The sequence below is a fragment of the Varanus komodoensis genome, unplaced genomic scaffold (assembly GCF_004798865.1).
Source record: "Varanus komodoensis strain SLA01 unplaced genomic scaffold, ASM479886v1 scaffold14_1, whole genome shotgun sequence".
Lineage (NCBI taxonomy): Eukaryota > Metazoa > Chordata > Lepidosauria > Squamata > Varanidae > Varanus > Varanus komodoensis.
The window spans coordinates 7,578,315-7,601,990 of NW_025335438.1; the positions used below are offsets into that span (position 1 = coordinate 7,578,315).

Sequence of the window (23,676 nt, forward strand, 5' to 3'; positions counted from 1 at the left end):
CATTTCCTCTATCCGGCGTTTGGTTTCTTCCGGAAAGTTGCAGTTCCTAAGCCATGCATGCCTCCCGAGAGAAACGGCACCGACCAAGGCCTGTGAGTCAGTATCCACGTCGTGCCTTGCCGTGGATAACTGCTGCACCGCGACCTGCATAGCCTCCTTAATCAGGACCTTAGCGAGGTCACCCTGGTGGTTTGGGAGGGTCGAGGCGACGTTGTGGAGGCGCTGCATGATGAAGTACTGGTACCTTGCCAACGTTGCCTCGTAATTCGATATGTGCAGGCCCAGGCCTGAAGCAGCGTAGGCTCGCCTAGCCAGGGAGTCGATTTTTTGGCCCTCCTTGTCCCTCGGTGCCGTGTGCCCTCTCACCTCTCTGCCCTGTTAGGATTCGATGACCACGGAGTTCGGTTTGGGATGGCAGAGGAGGAAGGCAATGTCCTCCTCCCGAACCCTGTACATTGACTCGTACCTCCTGGACGTTGGTTGAGGGTGTGAGGGCAGATCCCAGGGCTGCGTCATCGCCTGCCGCAAGGTGGTTATGAGAGGCAGGACAATAGATGTCGATTGCTCCCCATGGACGACATCATAGAACTTGTCCGTTGTCGGTCCCGGATGCTGGACGGCGTCGATGTCGAGGGACTGGACAAGTCTAGATATCAGCTCCGCGAAGGAGAGGTGGGATTCGTCCGGTGACCCTGGGATGTAACGGCGACGTCTGGGGAGGTTGAGTCGACCTCCGAGTAGGCCAAATCAGCACTGTAGTAGGGTGGAGCCAATGACAACGACTCCGCTGGGGAGAAGGAGCAGCTGCTTCCATCCTGAGTGGATCGAGGTGACGCCCGTCTCCGAGCGTGGCCAATCACGGGATGGTGGAGAGGATCGTCCCCTGGGAGCAGGGTAGTAACCTACGGAGAGCAGATCACCCCAAGTATGATAGTAGGGGCGATGCCAGCCCTCCGAACGTTGCTCCACGGAGCGGCTCCTCCAGCTCCCCGGTGGGGACAGTCCAACGTCTGCCTCCATGGTGGCCGCGGGCATGGGTGCTGGTGACCGCGCCCTAGGGGGGGAGTCTTGGATTTCCCTGTCAGATATCGAGCCCCTTAGAGTTGGAAGGGGTGCAGGCAGGAGGTCAACCACGCAGCGATGGGATCCTTGAGGGGTAACCCGCATAGCCTCCTGAAGGACCGGTTCGGGCGGAGTCGGTACCGTAAGCACCGCCGGTACCGAGGGGGCCGTCGGTTCCAAGTCCCGATGTCGGGGATGGTCCGGGCAGTCCGGATTCCTGGGCTTCTTAGGAGGCTTGGAGACTTTCTCCTTCCTGGCCCTCTTATGGCCTGCCGACTTCTCAGATTTGGCATGCTTCCGCTTCTCATGCTTCTTTTTGGGTGAAGCAGAGGGAGCAACTGAAGCAGATGCACCTTTGTCCAAAGGCCATGAGGGTGGGGCCACAGAAGCAGAGCCAGGTTTTGGGACGGAAAGAAGCGGGTCCGATTACATAAGGGCCTGATCCCAAAGGAGTCTCCAGAGGCGATTTTCGCAATTCTTCCTGGCCTGCTTGGAGAAGGCCAGGCAATGAGCGCATTTATCTGTCCTATGCCCCTCGCCCAGGCAGAGGAGGCATAGGTCATGCGGGTCAGTTGGTGCCATTTTTGACCCACACTCTGCGCATTTGCGGAAGGCCGCTCGCCGCACCATCGCAGAAAAAGAAGAAGAGAGAGACAGTGCAGAGGGTAAGTATATATTTTTGTTTTTTTTTTATGGACAGATAGATTGAAAAAGAAGGAAGAATACGAGAAAACTACTAGAACTACGCAGAGCAGGACAATGAACTGGGAGCAAGGAGAAAAACTGGGAAATAGAAATGGAACGATTGAGAACAAAGGCAACGGTCAAAGCGAAAGTCAAAAGCGGCACAAGGCACAGTGAATGGCAGTCGCAAATACTGAACAAAATGGCGGACGCTCCGCTCTTTATAGGCCACGGGGGGGAGGGGGAGCGGAGCTTCCCACCAAAAACCGTTAGCTGGCAATCTTCCGGCCACAGGCACTGTGCAGGCGCAGTACCCATATGTGTGATGCATAGAGGCCATGATGAAGAACCAATGTTCATAAAGTTGTGCAAACTGAACTGGGAATTGGAAATGGAATAAATATGAGTGCATGTTAGAAAATGTATGACTATGAAGTTTGGCCCACAAAGTTACCATGGCGTTATCATCCAGGAGCACCTGCAGCCTGCTCAACCATTTCATGCAAGAGTGGCAAATTAAAAATTGGTCTTGTCCATAACTTCCAAGATCTAAGGAACCTCAGAGGCTTACAAAGTCTGACAAACTGCTGGCATTATTTATGAAGTCACTATCCTCTTTTTGAAGGAAGAAAATCACCTCCTTAACAGTCTCCTAATCTGGATTTAATGAACCAAATTGGGCATGGGCTTAGGTAAGAAGGTTAGTAGACCGGGCCTTTGCAAAAACCGTGCCCACATCTTCCATGGAAAAATGGAAATTCATCCAACCCGATGCAAATGTTGCATTCAGCGGATGCTACCAATACAGGTCTCAATATCCAAGTCTGCCAGAGGGGCTCATGGCTAGTGCAACAGGTGGCTAGAGGTTCTAAAAACAATATAAGAATTTAAGAAAAGCTATGATGGATCAGACCAACGATCCATCTAGTCCAGCACTTCATACACATGGTGGCAAACCAGCTGCCCACAGGTCCCACAAGTACGATGAGTGCAAGACCTCTTCCTGTCCAAGCTCTTCAGCAACTGGTGTGTGCAGGTATGCCACCTCTGGTAAAGAAGGTAACACATAGCCAATAAGGTTAGTAGTCACTGATATTCTCATCCCTCATGAATCAGTCCAATCCCTTTTTAAAGCCATAAGGATTGGCAGCCATCAAACACTTCCCATGGCAACAAATTCCATAGTTGAAATGTACGTGGTATGAAGAAGTACTTCCTTTTATCTGTCCTAAACTTCCCACCAATCAGCTTCATAGGGTGACACCAAGTTCAAGTGTTATGGGAGAGGGAGAAAATTGTCTTCCCTCCTGCTTTCATGCATTATTTTAAACACCACTATCATGTTTAAATTTTTTTTTCTAAGTCAAAGAGCCTAGTTGTTGTAGCCACTCCTCATAGGGTAGCTGTTTCAGCCCCCTGATAGTGTTTATTGCCCTTCTCTGCAGTTTGTCCAACTCAACAATGTCTTTTTTCAGGTAAGTTGTCCAGAACTGAATGCTATATTCCAAGTCTGGTAGCATGAATTATTTGTATAAGGGAAGTAAGATTTTAGCTGTTTAGTGTCATCAGCAACTTTGGCCACTTCACCCTGAACTCCTGCTTCCATATCTTTTATGAATAGGTTGAAAAGCACTGATCCTATTAGTGAATGCAGTGGGACTCCATTGGTGACCTTTCTCTACTGGAAGAAATTGCCATTTATTCCTACCCTCTGTCTTCTGTCCTTTAACGAATTAGTGAACCATAAAAGGACTCTTCCCCTTTAATTCCATGACTGCTTAGTTTGCTTAGGAGGCTTTGGTGCGGCACTTTATAAAAATAACATTTGGGAAGTCCAAGAAAACACTATCTACTGGATTGACCCTGTAACGAGTGGAAATACTTGCCCCTGGAATGAGGCAGGTCAGCAGAGCTCTCAGTAGGAAGTTCTGCTAACTTGTACCAATTCAGAAACAAGGGTTTGTCGAAACCACTAGCTTTCTGTTGTGTGTATTGTGAGTTTGTTTCCATAAGCAAATAAGTAGGTGCCCAGTGGCAGGGTTGGTCAGTGTCCGGGATCTGAAAGTCAATGCAAAATTAAATGGAACAGAACTAAGTTACTTTATTAGCAAAGTAAGAAGCACATAAGTTACCAGGGAACTATCAAAAATTCCTCCTATTCACACTTAGGGCCCAACTGTAAGAGACCTGTAACCACTCCACAGATAATAGGTAAAAACATGTTTTTTTGCCATCATTGGCAAGGACTATTCCTTCAACTGAGTTCAAGCCTATGTTTTTTCACACTTGTCAGTTTGCTTGCTTCCAATATTCCTGCTATTATACCTAACGCTTCATCACCCACCACTTGAAGCTCTAACAAAGCCATGGCTGAACCCAAGCATACCAAGATAGTCTAACCTCCGACTTCTTTCTACTTCCATTTCTGTGTCATGCAAATCTTGTGAACAGAAAATATAGTGGGAATCCTAGACAATCTTTGTATGACAAGGATTGGGGGAGAGGGATGGCTTTAAATATTGATGTTTTTCCTCAGGAGAGGGCATACATAACTTCAGCAATGCAATTTTAGACACAGCAATTCAGTTATAGAATTCAGGGAGAGGAAAAGACAAAATAGAACAATGGGATACTATACAAGCTTATGTGAGGACCACGGCAAAAAAACATCAGAATTCTGCATGTAAGCAAGAGAGCCACAGGAGCAGAAGGCAGAGATTCCCTAGTACACAGTCTAAATTCCTCTAGTCATCTTTGTTCCTGTGGAGTTTATTCTCTGCTGTGGAAATCAGTTTCAAATGCACAGAAACATAGATCCCAAACAAGCATCGTAAGAAATACTACTGCTATCTTTCAAACTGCAGGCTGTTTATAACCAGACCAAACAGATAAGATTGGAGGAACCATGCTGAATGGGAATGATGGGAGCTGTAGTTCAACTCATCAGGAGGGCATTGAGTTGGAGAAGGCTCATCTAGCCACCTAGAAGTAATACTGTGCAAACAAATACTGCAATTCAGGCCCTCATATTCTCACATTACTTACCAGGATCGTAAGTAGGTGGGGGTGGTGGAGGAAGCTTTCCCCCTTCCTTAAGAACCTGATCAACTCCTTTGGCAGCACGTATAGCTGCTATCAGTTCCTCATGTTTCCTTCTCCAGTTTGATGGTTTTTTGGGGGGTTCTGGCTAAGATGACAATAGGAACAGAAGAAATGTATTTGCTATTTGATAGAATTATTTTTTTCAGTTTTGCATGCAATATTACATATCCCATGATTAAGCATAAATCCTGTCTATAGTTAGGTATGTACAAGGAATCACCTCGGAAGGTCAACATTTTGCAGATTGGTCTAGCTCTGCCACCTGAATTCCAGACTGTTTACCCAGCACTGATGCTAACAGTGAGTAAAGTCAGTACATGATGTGTGAAATACAGTGCAATTTTCTCCATTTCCCTAAAACCTGATCAAACTTTGCACAATTTATGAGATATGGACACAATTTAAATTGCCTTTAAATAAAAATATGTAAATTATACCCCCAACTTGGGCTACTTTCAGCTCTTGATTCAGCAAGGTGTGCCAAAGTCTGCTGAGTGCAAGTGGGCAGAGTTCAACAGTGTCCAGTATCTCTAGCTTGTTTCATGAAGTCATGTTGTATCTAATGAAAGCAAGATACCTACAAAAAAGTCAGGTTGCTTACATGTAACTGTTGTTCTTTGAATGCTCATCTGTGTATTCACACATATGGGCTCTGCACCTGCAAGAAGCCTGTTACTGGGAAGATTTGGTAGCTAAGAACATTTTGGCAGGAACCCCTCCCCCCACCCCAGCATCAGTGGGGGAATAGTTCCTACCCTTCCAAACAAGACCACTGAGGTGGCCTCAGCACTGAGAAGGTCTGTCATAACTGACCTTGACCTTGTCAAAGTAGTAGTACAGCTTTATAAACAAAACATTTTTATGACACCAAGCAAGACTGGTGGGTTGTCTGAATGCACAGCTGAACCCTGGAGGAATGACAGTTACAAGTAAGCACCCTTGTACCGACTCTACAACTTCTTCCTATTACAGATGCCAGGATGAGGGGAGTGGTCCCCACCCATATGCTCTTAGCAACTAAATGTTCCCCGTAACAGGTTCCACACAGGCACTAAGTTCCCATGTGTGATGTACAGAGAACACAGAGAACTCTATTTCCCTCCTTGATAGGAATGTTGTGAGGGCAATTATGAAACAAATATAGAAAAAATACAGTGAGACATGACTGGTTTGTGGCGGTTAGAGTGGTTTTGGGTCAGACTCTCAGCCCAACCTAACTCACAGGATGGTTGCTGTGAGGATAAAATGCAATGAAAGAAGACTATTTAAGCTGTCTTAGGTGGTTCACAAGAGAAAAAAAAGGCGAGATACAAATGCAATGCAGATTATGATGATACTAATGATGATATCATTTCTCAGTAATAATGAGAAACACTTAGGAAAGTTCACCTTTTCCCTAGTTGTATATGGCAGATTAATTACTGCACTCTCTTTAGCCTGCCTATTTTATTATTCTGTTTTCATTAGAAACATAACATAGAAACAGAGCGAGTCAGAAGGGGCCTCCCGGGCCATCTAGTCTGACCTCCGGCACCAGGTGGCTCTGCTCACGACATGCCCACCATGTGGACGTCCAGCCTATCCTGGAACACCCGCAGTGATGGGGCCTCAACGACCTCTCGTGGAAGCCCATTCCACACCCTCGGGGTCCTGACTGTCAGGAAGTGCTTCCTGGCATCCAAATGGAACCTTGGCTCCCTGAGCTTTGCTCCATTGGAGCGTGTCCTGCCTTCCTCTGCAGGGGAGAACAGGTCTCTACCCATCTCCATGTGACATCCCCTCACATACCTGTATGTTGCCAACATATCCCCTCTGAGTCTCCTCTTCTCCAGGCTGAAGAGACCCAGTTCCCTCAGTCTTGCCTCATACCCCATCCCCTGCAAACCTGCCACCAACCTTGTGGCCCTATGCTGCACTGACTCCAACCTGGCTATATCCTTTCTGTAATGAGGGGCCCAAAACTGAAAACAGTACTCCAGCTGCGGGTGCACTAGAGTCATATAGAGTGGTAGTAATACCTCTCTTGATCTAGAAGCCACACTTCTGGCTATGCAACCAAGGGTGGCGTTCGCTCTCTTAACCACCGCATCACACTGCTGACTCATGTTTAGCCTGCAGTCAACCAGTACCCTGAGGTCCCTTTCACAAGTGCTGCTCTCCAGCCACTTGTCACCTAACCTGTACTTATGACAGCTATTCCTATGCCCCAAGTGCATGACCTTGCACTTATCCACATTGAACGCCATCCTGTTGTCTCCCGCCCACTTCCATAGTCTGTCCAGATCCTTTTGGATCTGGAGTACCTGCTTCTCAGTTGTGGCCACTGCTCCAGTTTTAGTGTCGTCTGCGAATTTGATCAGCAGACTGTTCACCCCTTCTTCCATGTCGTTAATGAAAAGATTAAACAGGATTGGCCCCAGGACAGAGCCCTGGGGGACCCCGCTTGTCACTGGCCACCATTCCGATGATTCCCCGCTAATGGTTATCTTCTGCTTTCAGTCAGTCAACCATGCCCTAATCCATCAGAAAGTGCTTTGGTGTATCCCAAAACTCCTCAGTTTCTCCACCAGGATATCATGGGGCACTTTGTCAAAGGCCTTGCTGAAATCCAGGTATACCACATCCACTGCATCCCCTCCATCTAGCCATCTTGAAACCTTGTCATAGAATTCCACAAGGTTTGTCTGGCAGGACCTGTTTTTGCAGAAGCCGTGTTGTGCGGCTGTCAGCCTCCCTTCCCTGTCTAGCATCACTAGATCTCTCTCTATTATGAGCCTTTCCATTGCTTTTCCTACAATGGACGTAAGGCTAACCAGTCTATAATTCCCCATGTCCTTTCTACTACCCTTTTTGAAAATTGGGACCACTGATGCCACCCTCCAGTCCTCTGGAACTTCACCCGTTCTCCACGAGGTCTCAAAAATGGAGGCCAGCGGGCGTGAGAGAACCCCTGCCAACTCTCTAAGTACTCTCGGGTGTAACCCGTCAGGGCCTGGCACCTTTGTAATGTCCAATGCCCTGAGGAGCCCCTCGACTTCAAGGGCGGGGTTACTCTAATCTGTGCCCCTAAGTCCCCAGCCTCATCTAATCTCCTATGTGGATATCCCCCGTCCTGCTTTGGGGAGAACAGAGAGGCAAAATAGTCATTTAGCATCTGTGCCTGTTCCCTCATATCAGTCACTGGATCTCCTTCCTCCTTATTTAGTGGTCCCACCACTTGTCTCCCCTTCCTCTTCCTATTTACATGCTGAAAGAAGCCCTTTTTGTTGCTCTTGATATTCTTGGCAAGTCTCAGCTCATAATCAGCCTTAGCCTTGCGAAGAATCCTTCTGCAATGGGCCTTCTCCTCCCAGTATACCCTTCTGTTTATTTCCCCTAGTACACCTTTCCTACAGATGTTCCTCTTTCGTCTAATCCCTCTAACCACCTCCTTTCACCTCCATGGCGGCACTCTCCTCAGCCTCCCCACCTTACTGACTAGAGGTATCGTCAAGGCTTGTGCCTCCAAAACCTCCCTTTTGAGTGCTATCCACCCCTCCTCAACTTGCTTACCTTCCAGTAACCTATCCCAGAAGACTTTCCCCAGTCTGGCCTTCAGTTGGCCAAAGTTGGCCCTCTTGAAGTCCCAGCTTCTAGTGCTCGACCTGCTGCATGACCTGATCCCCAGTCCCGATCTCAAAGCAAAGGATGCAGTGATCACTCACATCCAGAGCTCCCCTAATCTGTACTTCATCTATCAGCTCCTCCCTATTGGTCAAGACCAAGTCAAGGATGTTTCCCCCCCCATCGCCTCTTGGACCCTCTGTGTGAAGAACCCTCCCTCTATAGCTTCTAGGAAGCAACGTGACCTGGCTGTCACCGACACGTGAGTCTCCCAAGTAATATCCAGGAGATTGAAATCTCCCATAATTACTGCGTCTCTCCCCTGAGATATCCTTAGAATCTGGTCTGTCAGGACATCATCCAGGGTCTCAAAGTTGACCTGGAGGGCGATAACATACCCCCACTGTCAGGTCTCTTTCCCTGTCAAAACTCCTAAGTTTCACCCAGACTGCCTCTACCAAATCCCCATCTGTGCTGCATTCTATCTCACTGCATCCTATCCCTTCCCTGACGTATAAAGCCACGCCCCCACCTCTCTTCCCTTCCTGTCCTTTTTAAAAAGGACCCTTCTATGTTCACATTCCAGACTTGCCTTTCATCCCACCAAGTTTCTGTGATTTCCACCATATCATACCCACCTATTCCCAGGACAGCTTCAAGCTCTTTCTGCTTATTACCCATGCTCCTAGCATTGGTGTACATGCACCTCAACTCCTTCCCACCACTTCCTTTCCTTGGAGTACCCAGCCTCCTCGTTCCCCCCATCCTCCCTGGTACCTGGCCCCTCTCTGTAGGAGTCCTGTCAGTCCCTGCAATACCTCTAAAACCCTGCTCCCAGAGCCTTGATCCTCCCCCCACACTTGTCCAGTGCAGACACATTACTGGGGGGCCTGAACTCCCCCCCCCCCCCGGCTCAGTTTAAAGTCTTCCGGACGAAGCTCGCTAGAGCATCTCCAAAGGACCTTTTCCCCATCCTCGTGAGGTGTAACCCGTCCCTTGCCAAAAGTCCATTGGCAAGAAAATGAGTGCCGCGGTCGAGGAACCTGAAGCGTTCCTTCTGGCACCACACCCTAAGCCAGTCGTTCACCTCGGAGGCCCTCCTGTCCCTTCCTGGCCCAAATCCCCGGACAGGTAAGATTGACAAGAAGGCCACTTGGGCCTTCAGCTTCCTGAGTTTCTTCCCCAAGGCCTCAAAGTCCCTGGTGGTCCCAACCACACCCTGCCTGGCCACATCGTTTGTGCCCACATGGATCACCAGGAGCAACTGGTGACCCCCGGAGCGAACAAGACGCTCCACTCTGTCCTTCACATGCCAGATGCGTGCGCCCGGCAGGCAGCAAACCTCCCTTGTCTCCAGGTTGGGGTGGCACACTGCCGCCTCAGTGCCCCTCAGCAGGGAGTCCCCAACAACAATCACCTGCCGCCGTACCTTCCCGGTCTGGTGGGCGGCCGCGCCCTGGCCCTCGCCTCTCCAGCAGCAGCCCCCTTGCCGCCTGACGTCCCAGGCTGGGTGTCCTGCTGGTCCCCTGAGGCCTCATCAGCCCCAGCCTCCCCAAGTGGAGAGAACCTGTTTCCCAGCTCCAGATTGGTGCCAGGAGAAGGAGGAGGCCGTGCTGGCCTCCTCCTCCTGTGGGTGACATACCTCCATGTCTCTGCAGCTGCTCCTCCCGTGGTATCTCCCTCAACCCTCTCTCCAGAGGGGGGATGCTCCGGGGGGGCCTGGAGAGCTCTCTCGGCCCTCAGGCACCTCACCTCCTCTTCTAGCAGGGTCACCTTCTTGCACCAAGGGCAAGTGTATCCCTGCCTCTCCTGGGGGAGAAGGGCGAACATGTCGCAGCTATTGCAGCGGACAGCAACACCTGTGACTTTTGCCAAGGCCATCTCCTGGTCTGCCATCATTATCCCTTCTGAGACCTTACCTGGTCCCCTGCCTTGTTTGTCCTACAGTTCCTCTCACTCGCCCAGTTCTCCCAGACAAAAACCCACTCGCACACACATACAAGGATAAAATAAACTTAAATTTAAATTGGAAGAAAAGCAAAGCAAAGCAAAGCACAGCACAGCACAGCACAGCACAGCACAAACAAAACAAACAAAACAAACAAACAAACCTCTGTGTCCCAGGGAAGGGAGTCTCCGGACAGCCTGGGTCGCAGCTAAGGGACGCAGACAAGGGACGCCGCCGTATCAGTCCCTCCAGCCGGTGGCCCCGCCTTTCCGCTTCCTCCTGGCCCCTCTAGCCTCTCTGGCCCCGCCCCCCTTCCTCTCCACTGCTCCTGGCCCTCTGCTCTGCTGCCCAGCTCCTACCTTGCCTTCGCCAGTCCCCTGGCCACCCAGCCCTCTCTCCCAGCCTGTGCCTCTGCTGCTCTGCTGCTCTGCCAAGAGGCCAGAGCCAAAAGGGCCAGAGCCATTAGGGTTAGAGAGAGCATTAATGGGGAACTACTAATATCTCATGCTTTGATTTCTCATTTGACAGAAACAGTGCTTTGCCCTTTTTGACCTTTTCACATTTTGTTGTGTTACGAGCTGGAATTGAAATGGATTTAATTCACATTGTTACCACTTCCTCTACAAGAGATACTCAATACTGTTAAGGTACAACATATTTTTAATGTGGCACAAAAGTTAAGTAAATAACATATTGGCGCTTGTATATGTATTCCCCTGCTTTGTTGTGACATGCCAAGAAACGCTCTGGTGTAACGTACTACCTCCAAAAGTCAGTGTAAGTAGCTGAATAGAGTCTACCTGCATGCAATTCAATTTACACACGATCTCAGGTTAAATACTCTTGTTTCTAGAAGACCCCACAGTTTGTGGGAGAGTACATCTAAACAAGCATCATGAAAACCATGCATCATTAAAACCAAGGAGTTATGTATGAAAACAATGATGGGATAAAGTTATGCAAAATCCAATGAAGGCTGGATTATAAAAATATTTCAAATAACTGTTAGAACATCCCCAAAACACTGTTAAATCAATTATTTCAAAATGGAAAGAATGTGGCTCAATTGTGACTTATCTCTAGAAAAGGCGATCCACTAAAACTCAGCGACCAGATAAGAACATTAGTCAGAAAAGAAACCAAGAACTATGAAGGAACTGGAAATTCACAGCTGATATCGAAAACAAAACAAAAAGCATCCCTAAGAAACTGTCATCAGACTATCACTATAATTACTGAAAAAGCCATTACTGAAGAAATGCATACCAAAGCCATTTGGAGCTTGCAAAAAGGTACATAGAAACAAGGAAACCTGTAGGAAAAGGCAACTGCTGCAAAATCCTATGTTTGGGGCAAACCAACACACTCATTGACAGGAGAACACATCACCATGATGAAGCATGTTGTTGGCAGTACCATGAGATACAAATGATTTTCTCCTCACAGAGACTGGGAACCTGGTCAGAATTGAGTCAAAGATGGATGTAGTCAAATACAGGGCACTTCTAGAGGAAAACCTGTTTCAGTTTGCAAGACACTTGGGACTTAGGTAGAGGTTTTAAACCTAAACACACTGCCAAAATGACACTGGAGTGGTTTCAAAACAAGAACCCGAGTGTCTCAGAATGGCCCAGTCAAAGCCTGAACCTTAATTCAATTGCAAATCTGTGGCAAGATTTGAACAATACCCACAATACCCACCCAAAGAGACAGAGCTGCAGTAGTTTTGTCAGGAGGAATGGGCAAACACTGCATGAACTGGATGGATGTACAAAGCTGATAGACTTTTCCTAATTAGACTCACAGCTGTAAGATACCTCTATCAAGTACTGACTTGGGGGGCTGAATACTTATGCCATCTCACAAGTGCCAAGTTGGTTTTTTTCACTTAACTTCTGTGCCACAATAAAAATATTTTGCACCTTCACTATGTAATTTTTTACATCAAGTGCTATTAATGCTGGAGAGCTAATAAGGTGTAGCAGTTATGAATGTGGATCTGGCACTCTGGAGATCTGGATTCTAGTCCCCACTCAGCCATAGAACTAATTGGATGGTTTTGGGTCAGTCACAGACTCTCAACCCAATCTCACAGGGCTGTTGCTGTGAGGATAAGACTGAGAGGTGGAGGAGAATTTTGTAAGCTGCCTTGAGTTCCTTGAAAGGGAAAAAGGCAGTTAACAAATATAATAAATAAATAAGCAAACAATGTTAATTATATACATTTCAATTTCAGGCTGTTAACACAACAGATGTTATACTCTTTCCAGCACCAGGTAAAGATCTTTTTATTCAACCATCCCATAGAGAAGCAACTGCCTAAAATGCTATTAACTAACATCCATGTACCTACCCTTGGCTTCAAAGGTTTTACTGTGGAAATATCAGTGCCTTCAGCTCTCTGTCTGCTGGAGTCAAATGTTTTTCTTTTTCTAGCAGCAGATTTTTGACAAATGGGAACATGTTTTCTCTATGAAAGAGCAGGAAAAAAAGGTAATATTTAGATTTGGGAAGAGGTACTCCCAATCACAACCTCAGGTTTTTAGCTCTCCTGGTCATGAAACAAGGACTGGAGGACATAGGAGGATAAAGTTTATATTTATATGGCAAACCATCCCAAGTGTTAACAGCAATAAAACCAACAGATTAATAATCAACAATAATGCTCTATAATAGATTTATGAAATGCCCAATATGTATGAAAAAAGATTAAAGTCTCAAAGTAGGCTCATCCCATAAAATTCCTAACACTGTAAAAGCTTTTAAAATTATATGCATTTTAAAAACCACTTGAGAAAAATATGCTTGTCAGAAAACAAAAGCAAGATTTCCTGTTATATGCACATAATAACCCCATTTTCACATAATACTGATTCATGCTAATCTATGGTTTGTTGCCCTAGCCAGGATAGTTTGGTAGATGATCAAACAAACCATAGGTTATTTACTCAATCTTTTTGTTGTTTCCTTCCATCATCCATCCCTTCCCTTTAACCCAAATGCCTTTGTGGTATTGTACTGGCACAGAGCAGCTGGTTTTTTTTATTTTTATTTAAAGTTTTTATAAACTGTTCACTGTACATCTATTCTTGTGTGTTTGGGGTTTTTATTTTTCTTGTGAAAAACATGTGTTTACTTGTAAAAAGATTAGTTTAAGGAAAACAGGGTTCGTAGCACAAACCATACATTATCTTTCTGAGCAGTTTATGGCTTTATTAATAAATCGTGGTTTGTAAGCTATAAACTACTCAGTCATAAACATGTCAACTATGAAGTCCATATCCTGTGAGTTAAATAAAAATCAGTTGGCATTATGTGCAAGTCAGGTAACTCCCTTGCATATGAATAAAGAGGTATTGCCAGTTGCTTTTATGGACAGAGTCATTAAGACAGACTGAGATAAACAATTCATACAAAATTCTGCATAACTTTATCTATGTTTGTGGTGATGGCACTGGACGGTAAGAAAAAATAACCGCAGCAATGTATAACAGCTTCATTTTTTAAAAAATGTGTTCACTTGTCATCCTCAATTTAAGTCACCTGATTCTGTACTCACTAATGTATTTGGGATAAAAGTCCTTCCACAAATCTTGCATGGTAACAAATCTTCAGCTTCTCCTGTACTTCCATTATCTTAAAAGAAACAGACATAAGATTATGGCAATATAGTTTTCATTTATAATCTCATAGTCAGTGGCAAGTAATTTTTCTCACTTTTGTTATTTTCAGTGGACTTAAAAATGCAGGAATAAATTCCACCCTTAATAATAAATATTTGCAATCTCATGTCTTCCATTCATAAAATTACCTACAAAAATGGAAATATTCTGCTTAAAATGCAGAGTATAAACATTTCTTATTCCCTAGGCAGAAACAGTAAATCTGTGAACCTTGAGCTGTGGGAAGTTAAATACACATTGGGATGGTGCCCTGAACATTAGTATCCCATGGTAATAAATGGGGTTGGACTAGTAAAATAAAGGAATATAGAAGTGTAAGAAATTATTCAAATCTAGAAACATGAGCTTTTTAGTAATAATACTGTAAAATCAACTTCTTTATTTATTTAACATTTGATGATAAGCAGGGTCAATAAGGTTATATACTTTCTATGTGTTTTCGTTTCGAAAGCTTTCAGTGTAACCCCACTTTATACAACAGAATAGCAGAAGAATAAGCTCCATATACGGTGGTACCTTGGCTCACGAACAAATCAGGTCAGAAACAAAAATTACTGAAAATTTTTTACTTGGGTCACAAACATCGCTTTGGGTGGTGACCAAGATCGCAGCCATCTCCCCCCTCCCGCCGCAGTGGGGAGATGGCCACGATTGCAGTTCCATTCGTGCAGGGAAGGCATCTGTGATCACAGGTGTGCTGCTGCAGGAAAGACGGGTGCAGCAAAGCAGAGCCGCGGGGGAGATGGCCGAGATTCTGCCTGTCTTTCCTGCAGGAGTGCGCCTCTGATCAGGCACGTCTTCCCTGCATGAACGGAACTGCGATCGCGGCCATCTCCCCACACCCAGCGCACCGTTTGTGCCCATCTCTCCCTCCCCCAGTGTGCCCGCGATCACGCCCGCCTCTCCCCCCCCACCCCTCCAGCACGCTGGGATGATGGGTGCCTGCAAGGATGACAGGCACGTGCAGGGATGACAGGCGTGATCTTGGTAGTTCGGGGGGGGGGGGGGAGATGGCCATGCTTGTGCTTGGGGTGGGGGAGGGAGATGCCCATGATCTTTGTTGCTGTCACTTTGCTTCACATGTTTCTGATTTAAAAAATGGTTACAGAATGGTTACAGAAGGGATTAACCTTATTTACACTGAACCTTATGGGGAAAGTTAACTTGGCTCATGACCAACCACAAAAGACAACAAAAGTCATAATATGAACTTTAGAAGTTTAAAGTTACGGTATAAAATAAAATAAGAGCCAAGCAATACAAAGATTTGAACAGATTTAAAACAGAAACTGGAATACAAAAATACCTGGGAAAATAACAAGAATTTCAAATTTCTCTGGAAAGACCGTAATGTTGCTTTGCTTTTTTTTGTTTGTTTTATTTTTTCTTATTTGTAAACCGTCCAGAGACTTTAGTACTTGACAGCATATAAAAACTTTAAATAAATATGTACATAAATAAAGTATGCCTGAGATTTATTTGTTAGATTGATGTTCCACCTTTTTTCTTGCTTTTTTTAAGAACTCAAAGTGGCTTAAAACATTCAATTTTATCAACACAACAACCACCCTGTGAGGTAGGTTGGGCTGAGTCTGTGACTGCCCAAAGTCACCCAGTCAGCTCCATGACTGAGTAGGGACTAGAACCCAGATCACTAGAGTCCCAGTCCGGTGTTCTGGACAGATACATATAAGAGGAAACAATCCTTCAGGTAACCTGGCCTCAAGCTTTTTAGCACTTCAAACTGGGTCAAAATGAAGAACTGCAGATGGAGAAATACTGAATACAGAATACTCAACAATGAACATCCTATTATTGGAACAACAGCAGTTCTGTTTCATTTAATCTTTCCAGCCTTCCAACTATTAATCCTGGCAAAAACCCAACTGACTACAATTGTATTTGCAATAGTGGCAATATTTTTAAAATATAAATAAAACATGTAATCTATTAAGAAGCTGAATATTTCCTTTGTATGAAAATACAGCTGTACAGACAAAAAGGAAAAATGATTTTGTTTTAAGTATATTAGAAACAGTCTTTTTAAGATATTTCTGTTAAGGTCATGTACTCATGCATGATCTTTTAAAAGTGCACATGTGTAGCCCCCCCCCCCACATCTACAATTTGTAGGAAAGGAAAATAGCACATACTTATAATCTATGATCCTTTAAACTTCAAGATTTACAGATGGAAGATTTGTTCTATTGTGGAAGCACACATACACAAAAAAGTAAGTAACCAAATACATTTGGTTGCTTTATTCAAATATTACATTGCACAGAACAATAGCCTGAAGTTTTCCACATTTTGAGTATAAATTTACATTAGAATACACAAGTCAGCTTTTAGATTACACATTAACTAAGCGGCTGGACCAAGGCTAAACTTTGGTCCCACTGAAATCAATATGAAAAGTAAGTTCCAATGCTTTCAATGAGACTTGCAACTAAGTTAGTGTATGGTTTACCCAGTAACATTACATTAGCAAGTAACATTAAAAGAAGCAACCAACTCAAAAGACAGTAATTCAAAAATCAATTAAGTCTAAGACTGAACAATGCTTTTAGTTGTTACGAATGTTTGTATTAACTAAAAGATGTAGCGGAAAGATTTGCAACCCTTTAACTAAGTAAAAAATGTTACGGAATAGTCTAGGTTTTTTTTCTTTTTCTACCTTCAATCAGTTCATGATCTAAGAAAAACTTCAGAATGTTTAATGGTAGGTGCAGCCTGAATAGTCTTTTTTCTAGAAGTGTGTTCAGCTAGAGTGAGCTGATTATATAGGCAACAGGATCCTGGGCATCTGAGAGAAACTCCAGCTTAAGCATCCTATAAGTGGAAAGCTGAATAACAAACAGCAACTTTAGGTAAGTCATCCATGTCAGGAATTTGCACAAGCATTTGTTGTCAATTCAATAGGAATACATACCAGACAGATATGAATCCAGATCTCTACACCACTCTGAAGCATAGCATCAATACTGATAATTTACCTGTTTTATACAACCAAGTATCAGTTAAATCTTATATCTGAGATGAGATTTAACTGATACTTGGTTATATAATCATGTTAAACAGAGGACAGATACCAGCCCTGAGAGATTGTAATCTAAAGTGTGACACCAGAAAAACAACAAGGAAGTTGATAGAAATAAGCCAGCAGTAAAAATGGGATTAATTCTGTTACATGTCCTTAGACTTAGTTGCATACTAAGTTACAGTAGAAAACAGATAGGTAACTTGGTGCTCTTTGGATGTTTCCACAAAGGTAAAATACATTCGACAATAGGCTGACATTTACCATTTGTTCTGTTTTTATGTTTACTCATGGTTGACATAGATTATCTATGGCCTTCTTGCCCCTCAGTCATCCTAATGGTTCTGAGAACTGAGGAACATACCACTGCTCTACTGCACAGAACTTCTTAACTTTAAAACCTATGCTCTTTTATCAGGAGGCCAATGATAGACTAACCTTGTATATTCACCACTGTGTGTCACTGCTTTTCCATGTTATTGTTACCCCCTCACATATTGCAAAGACTTACCAACTGCCTTGATGAATCTTGCCTGAATTACTTATCTTCTTTCAATGCTTCATGTAATGAAAGAAAAGCAATTAACACTTGGAAAACCTATAGAAATCCCAATGAAAATTCTTCTTTTCTTTATGTTTAATGAAGTCATTCTACACATATACTAGCATTTTAAATTAATAAGATGTTTTGAAGCTGTGTTTTTCATTAGACTCTTCACACATCAAAACCGAGAATCTACATTTATTTAAATAAAACTTTACATTCATCTCTTAAAACATATGAATCCCCTACATGGCAGAAATCTAAAAAGGAAACTAAAATAAGTCATTAAAAAAAGATCAGAGGAAAAACAGCTTAAGGGATTTCTGTGACAAGTCCAATTATACCTGAGTTTCTTCAACAAGATTAAAATCTTTTCTGTTGTGCTACCATCTTTTTAAGATTAGTTGTATTGAGTTATTTTTAGAAAATAGGGACTTAACATGCTGTGAACTGTCACAGAAACATGAGGAGTCCCTGTTCAGTTTTACAGTATTATCTAGCTGGCAGCAGCATCTCAACATTCCAACAAAGGGTACTTCTACATGAAACTTTTATGTGATCTTGTTCCTGGAATTCCAGACAAGGTCCAGACAATGCTGGAGCATGGAGCTAGGAATCAGTGTCTGAGTTCAAGTCTTTTGTTCAACCCAGCTTTACAACCAATTATCAATAGCGATAGACACTAGGGTTTCCATAACAGCAATGACCTCGCAGGAGATCTGTACTCTTCCTTGGTTTGCAAGCATCTGCAATCCCATGGAAAAGGTAATAATTAAGTGGCTGAATAAACACTTTACTTGTTTAAATTCACAAGTTCAGTCCTAGACATTTAATGGTTAAAGGTCTCAAAGCAATAGTACTGGGAAAGGCTTCCACTGAGATCCTGGTAAGCAGTCACATAAGTTGGTATTAGGCTATACAGAACAAGGGACTTAATCAGTACAGAAGAGCTTCTCTCTTAAGACTCTTACCCAACTTCCTGCTTTATTTATTGCCCTGTCCACTGCATCCTATTATGGCTAGCATTACCAGCTATTCTTTTTCATATCCCATTCCATATTGATGGAACAGCCAACACATAGCTGGTTCTCTTGTTTTTGGTCTATTTTTTTTTTTTTTAACAACACATCACTGGCATAGATTCTTAGCCACTAAGAGTGCATCAGTAATGCTGCAGAGATTATTACAAGCAACAATGTCAATATTAAGGGAATGCTGATATCTTCTTATTGAAGCCTATGTAGTTTTCCTTACTGAAGAATACTGAATAATGTAAAGTATTACATTAAGTAAAATCTGGTAAAAAATGTCATTCTTGAGCAGGATGTTTAATACACTCTTGGTATCTCAGCTGCAGCTACTCTTGAATGAAACAAATTATCTGGATACTTTCCAATCTGGATTAAGGCCTGGTTTGAAGACAAAATCAGCCTTGGTTGCCCTTTGAATGACTTTTTTTTTGGAAAAGGAAAGGGTGAACATGACCCTGTTACTTTTCTGAATCTCTCAGCAGCTTTTGTCACCATTTCCCATAGTATCCTCCTGGATTACTGCTTTAAATTGGGAATTAAAGGTGCTGTTCTACAGCAGCTTGACTATTACTTGTGGGATAATTTCCAGCATTGAGTGAGTATACCTCAGTTCTATGGCAACTAAATTATGGGATGCTTCAAGGTACCGTTTCATTCCCAGTATTATTTAATATATGGTTCAGTTCTAAAAGGTAGCTGTAATCAGGCAATTTGGACAAAGTGAGATTAGTACATGGATGAAATCTAGCTCTAATTCTCTGTGAGATCTCCATTGGGAAAGTCTGTGAATGCCCTTAACCAGTGCTTGGATGCAGTTATACCCTGGATGAGGGCTAATAAACTGAAGCTGAATAAGACAACCCTATGGGCTGGCAGCCAAAAATTGTTTCATTTCCTGTTCTAAATTGATTTGCACTAGATCTGAAGTAGGTACATAGTTGGGATGTGCTTCTGGAATTATCTGTCATTAAAGGTCCAAGAAACCTCAGTAGTGTAGAGCAGTGGTTTGCAACCAATGGTCTGCAAAAGATTTCCTGTCCGTCAGGGGTGGGGGAGGTGAGCATCCTGCTTGTTGCGGACTGGCGTGGGGGCTGGCTGTGCTCCACCACCTCTTCCTCAGTCAGCATTGTGTTGGCAGGGCGTGTGCTGGTGCCACCGAGGGGGCCAGGAAGGGGGCAGAGAGCTCAGTGGGAGCTGACTGGGAGCCACACTGCATTGATTTTGTTCTTTTGTTGGCATTTTTTGTTGCTCAGTTTCTGGTTGGAGAATTTTCTTTTTCTTTTTGGTATTGTGTTTGGAAACTAATACACAGAATACAGTATTATGTGTATGGTGCTTTTTGTTTCTGCCTCAGTGGTCTCCAAGGTGGTTTCGCCGATCCCCAGCTGTGGAAAGGTTGAAAATCACTGGCGCAGAGTGCCTGTTGCCATTCAGCTGGCATACATACTATGCGTGGTTCCTGGATATACAGGGCTGTCCTTGGGCCTAGTTAATGGATATGAGGAACAGTGCTAAGCCCAGTTCTTAAGTATGCATACCTGGAACACCTGGCTATGTTTACATAACAAAGCATCACAGAATTGTAGAATCATAGAATACTAGAGCTGAAAGGGGCCAGAGGGCCATTGGATCCAACCCCCTGCTCAGTGCAGGGCTCCAAGTCAAACCAACCTTCTCAGATGGCTGTCCAGTTGCATCTTGAATTCCTTTAGTGTGGAAGAGCCCATAACCTCTCTTGCTAATTGGTTCCATTGTTGTACTGCTCTAGCAGTCAGGAAGTTTTCTTGATATTCAAGAAGAAACTGGCTCCCTGTAACCTGAGCCCATCATTCTGTGTCTTGCATTTCTACTGAAAGAGAAGAAATCCTGGCCTTCCTCTGTGTGACCACCTTTCAAGCAGTTGAAGAGTGCTGTCAAATCTTTCCTCAATCTTCTCTCTCCAGACTAAAAATGCTCAGTTCTCTCAATCTCCTCACAGGGGTTTGTTTCCAGTTCCTGGATCATACTTGTTGCCCTCCTGTGAATCCCTTCCAGTTCGTCTGCATCTTCTTAAACTGTGGTGCCTGGGACTAAACCCTGCAGGACCCTACTTGTTACCTCTCTCCGGTTTGAGAAGCTGTCACTGATGAGCACTCTCTGAGTCAGATACTGTAGCTGATTGTGGATCCAGCTGATACTTGTTTCATCTAGTATACTTTTAGCTAGTCTGCTAATCATGATATCATGGGGCACTTTGTCAAAAGCTTTGCTGAAGCCAAGATAAAATACTATGTCCACAGCATTCCCACAGTCCACTGGGGAAGTTACCCAATCAAAAAACAAAATCAGATTAGCAAGATTTATTCTTGAGAAATCCATGCTGGCTTTTAGTAATCACTGCATTCGTCTCAAGGTGTTTGCAGATTGACTGCTTTGTAATCTGTTCCAGAATTTCTCCAGGGATTGATGCCAGACTGACTGATCTGAGTTCCCAGGTTATCCTTTTCCTTTCTTGAAGATGAGGACATTATTAACTCTTTCTCGGTCTGGTACTTCCCCTGTCATCCATGATTTCTCAAAAATAATAGACAGTGATTCTGAAAGTTCTTTCACCAGCTCCTTTATGACTCTAGGATGAAGTTCATTGAGCCCTGGAGATCAGAACTCATTCAACCCAATTAGATGATTCTGCCATTTGTCATCTGTTATAATTTGCCATCTACATTGAGTAGCTGAACCCCAATTTCTTTTCTCTTTTACTATGGACATATCTGAAGGTGGCTTTTTTTGTTACTTTTAGAATTTCTCACTAACTTCAGTTCATCCCTAGCACTGGGTTTCCTGACGCTATCCCTGCATTTCCACACTATATGCCTGTCTTCTTCCCTTGTAGCCTGGTTTTCCTTCCACTTCCCATGTATGTCCTTTTTGTTTTCAGATCATCATTGTTTTCAGGTTTTTGTGCAGCCACATGGGCTTCCTCTGTTGTTTTCTACCCTTTTCTCTTGGTGGAATTATTTGTAATTGCACTTTTAGAACTTACTTTTTTAAAAATGACCACTCTTCTTGGACTACTTTTCTCATTAGAGTCACTTGCCATGGAATTTAAGCATCATTGTTCTAATTTTATTAAAATTGGCTTTCTTGAATCCAGGGCACATATTTGGCTAAATTTAGCTTTTGCTTCCTTTAGAATTAAGAAGTCAAGTATGCCATGGAAGTCACTTTCCTCCAGAATACCTATAGTTGCCACTTTGTCTATTAGGTCTTCCCTGTTGGTTAATATCAAGTATAACAGTTTCTTCTTTTACTTTCTGTTGGAAGATGTTACTAGCAACACATTAGTAATCTCTTGAAAGGGCTGTGTTTGGCAGAATTTGTCTCTCAACAGATGTCAGGGAAATTGAAGTCTGCTATAACAAGTATCATTGCCAGAAACTGGCAATTTATTTTTCAAAAGTTTCATCCTCATCTTCGTGACTGGGTGGTCGGTAATAGACTCCAACCACTGTGTTACCATTATTCCTTGCTCCATTAATATGAATTCAGATGCTCTCAAAGGGGCTACTAAGTGCATCCTCCTGCATTTCTCTGCAGAGTTCTCTTTAACATGTCATCTCCCTTTCTGTTCTGTCTGTTCTTCTTGAACAGGTTATAACTTTCAATTGCTGAATTCCAGTTATGGGAGTCACCCTACCAAATGTCAGTTATAACTGTCAGGTTGTATTCATCTTCCTGTATTAAGAGTTCAAGTACATGCTGTTTATTACCCATATTCCAGGTATGAGTATATAGACACTGAAGACCACAAGCTTTATTTTCAAGCTTTCTTCCTGCATTCTTTGGAAGATCATTATTGAGCACTGTGAAGGCTACTCCATCTGTTGTGGTGCATAAGCCTTTGTATGTTGTTACACCCAGATGTACTTCTCCCTTCCCTGCAGGATTCAGTTTAAAGTCCCCCAGATAAATTTTTCATGCTGTGGCCAAACACCTTCTCACTAATTGGCTACCAAACCATGTTCAATGTTATTTTACTGTCACATAATGCACTAAACAACTTGGGACCAGGATATTTAATGGGCCACCTCTTATATATACCCAGATGACCTGTAGAATATTGGAGTATGCCTTGCTGATCAGTCCAAACTTAGGTCAGCACATAACAGTGAGCCTTTGCAGTAACAGCACCAATCTTTTGAAAAACACCCTTGCCTAGTCCGGGAAACAGAAAATGTAGCATCTTTCAAACACTTCCTGAAAATGCACCTGTTCACCCAGGGTTTCCATGGCTTTTAATTAAATTAATCATGCTGCTCCATTTTATTGCTTCTGTATTGTACTGCATTGTTATAATCACTGGAATTGTTTATAATTTTTATACCTAAACTGATAAGGGAGTTTATTATACTTTGTGGCTTTTACCTCTGCAAATAAATAATAAATTAATAAAAAAGTGACAGACACAAGCTGCATTAAGACTTTTATTGCATACTATGACTGTTAAGTTTTTCCAGAATCACAGATGTTCCTGAGACATCATGGTTTTCTGTTTTATTAGTACTGTTTAGTTCTCCATAAATAACAGTTTGCTTGCAAGAGCATTGGTTGGATGCCTGCCTCTGAAAACTGAAAAAGTACCACTCTGAGAGTTCTACCTATTGAGTGGTATAGAAATAAACTTATTAAAAGGCTACACACTAATGGTTGTCGCCAACAGTTAACAAATAGAACTATTAAATTAAGACAATGTAGATTAAGGGTTGTAAACTAATAGAAGAGTTGGAAGGTACCAAGGAGGCCATTAGGTCCAACCCCCTGCTATTGCAGGACACCAGTTCACACCACCCCGCTCAGTGTTCAAGCCTCAACCTGCCCATCCTCATTTCCATACCACAACCTTCAGTCCAACATATCCTCCTCTTCCTCTACTATGTGTGTGCTCACAAGGCTTACACTACAAATGGACTATCTCTGTGATCACCTGAGTGGTTTGTTTC

General features: G+C 43.6%; 1 protein-coding gene across 3 annotated transcripts in view; it reads right to left on the reverse strand.

The window, feature by feature from the left end:
- The window catches only part of ZC2HC1A (zinc finger C2HC-type containing 1A), a 58,397-nt gene that overhangs the window by 19,157 nt on the left and 15,564 nt on the right, over positions 1–23,676 (reverse strand). For all 3 annotated transcript variants that reach the window (XM_044424502.1, XM_044424501.1, XM_044424503.1), the window contains exons 2-4: positions 13,959–14,035; positions 12,753–12,869; positions 4,792–4,933 (exon numbers count right to left, since the gene is read on the reverse strand). In XM_044424502.1, the coding sequence (XP_044280437.1) occupies positions 4,792–4,933; positions 12,753–12,869; positions 13,959–14,035 (336 nt within the window). The remainder of the gene's footprint in view (positions 1–4,791; positions 4,934–12,752; positions 12,870–13,958; positions 14,036–23,676) is intronic.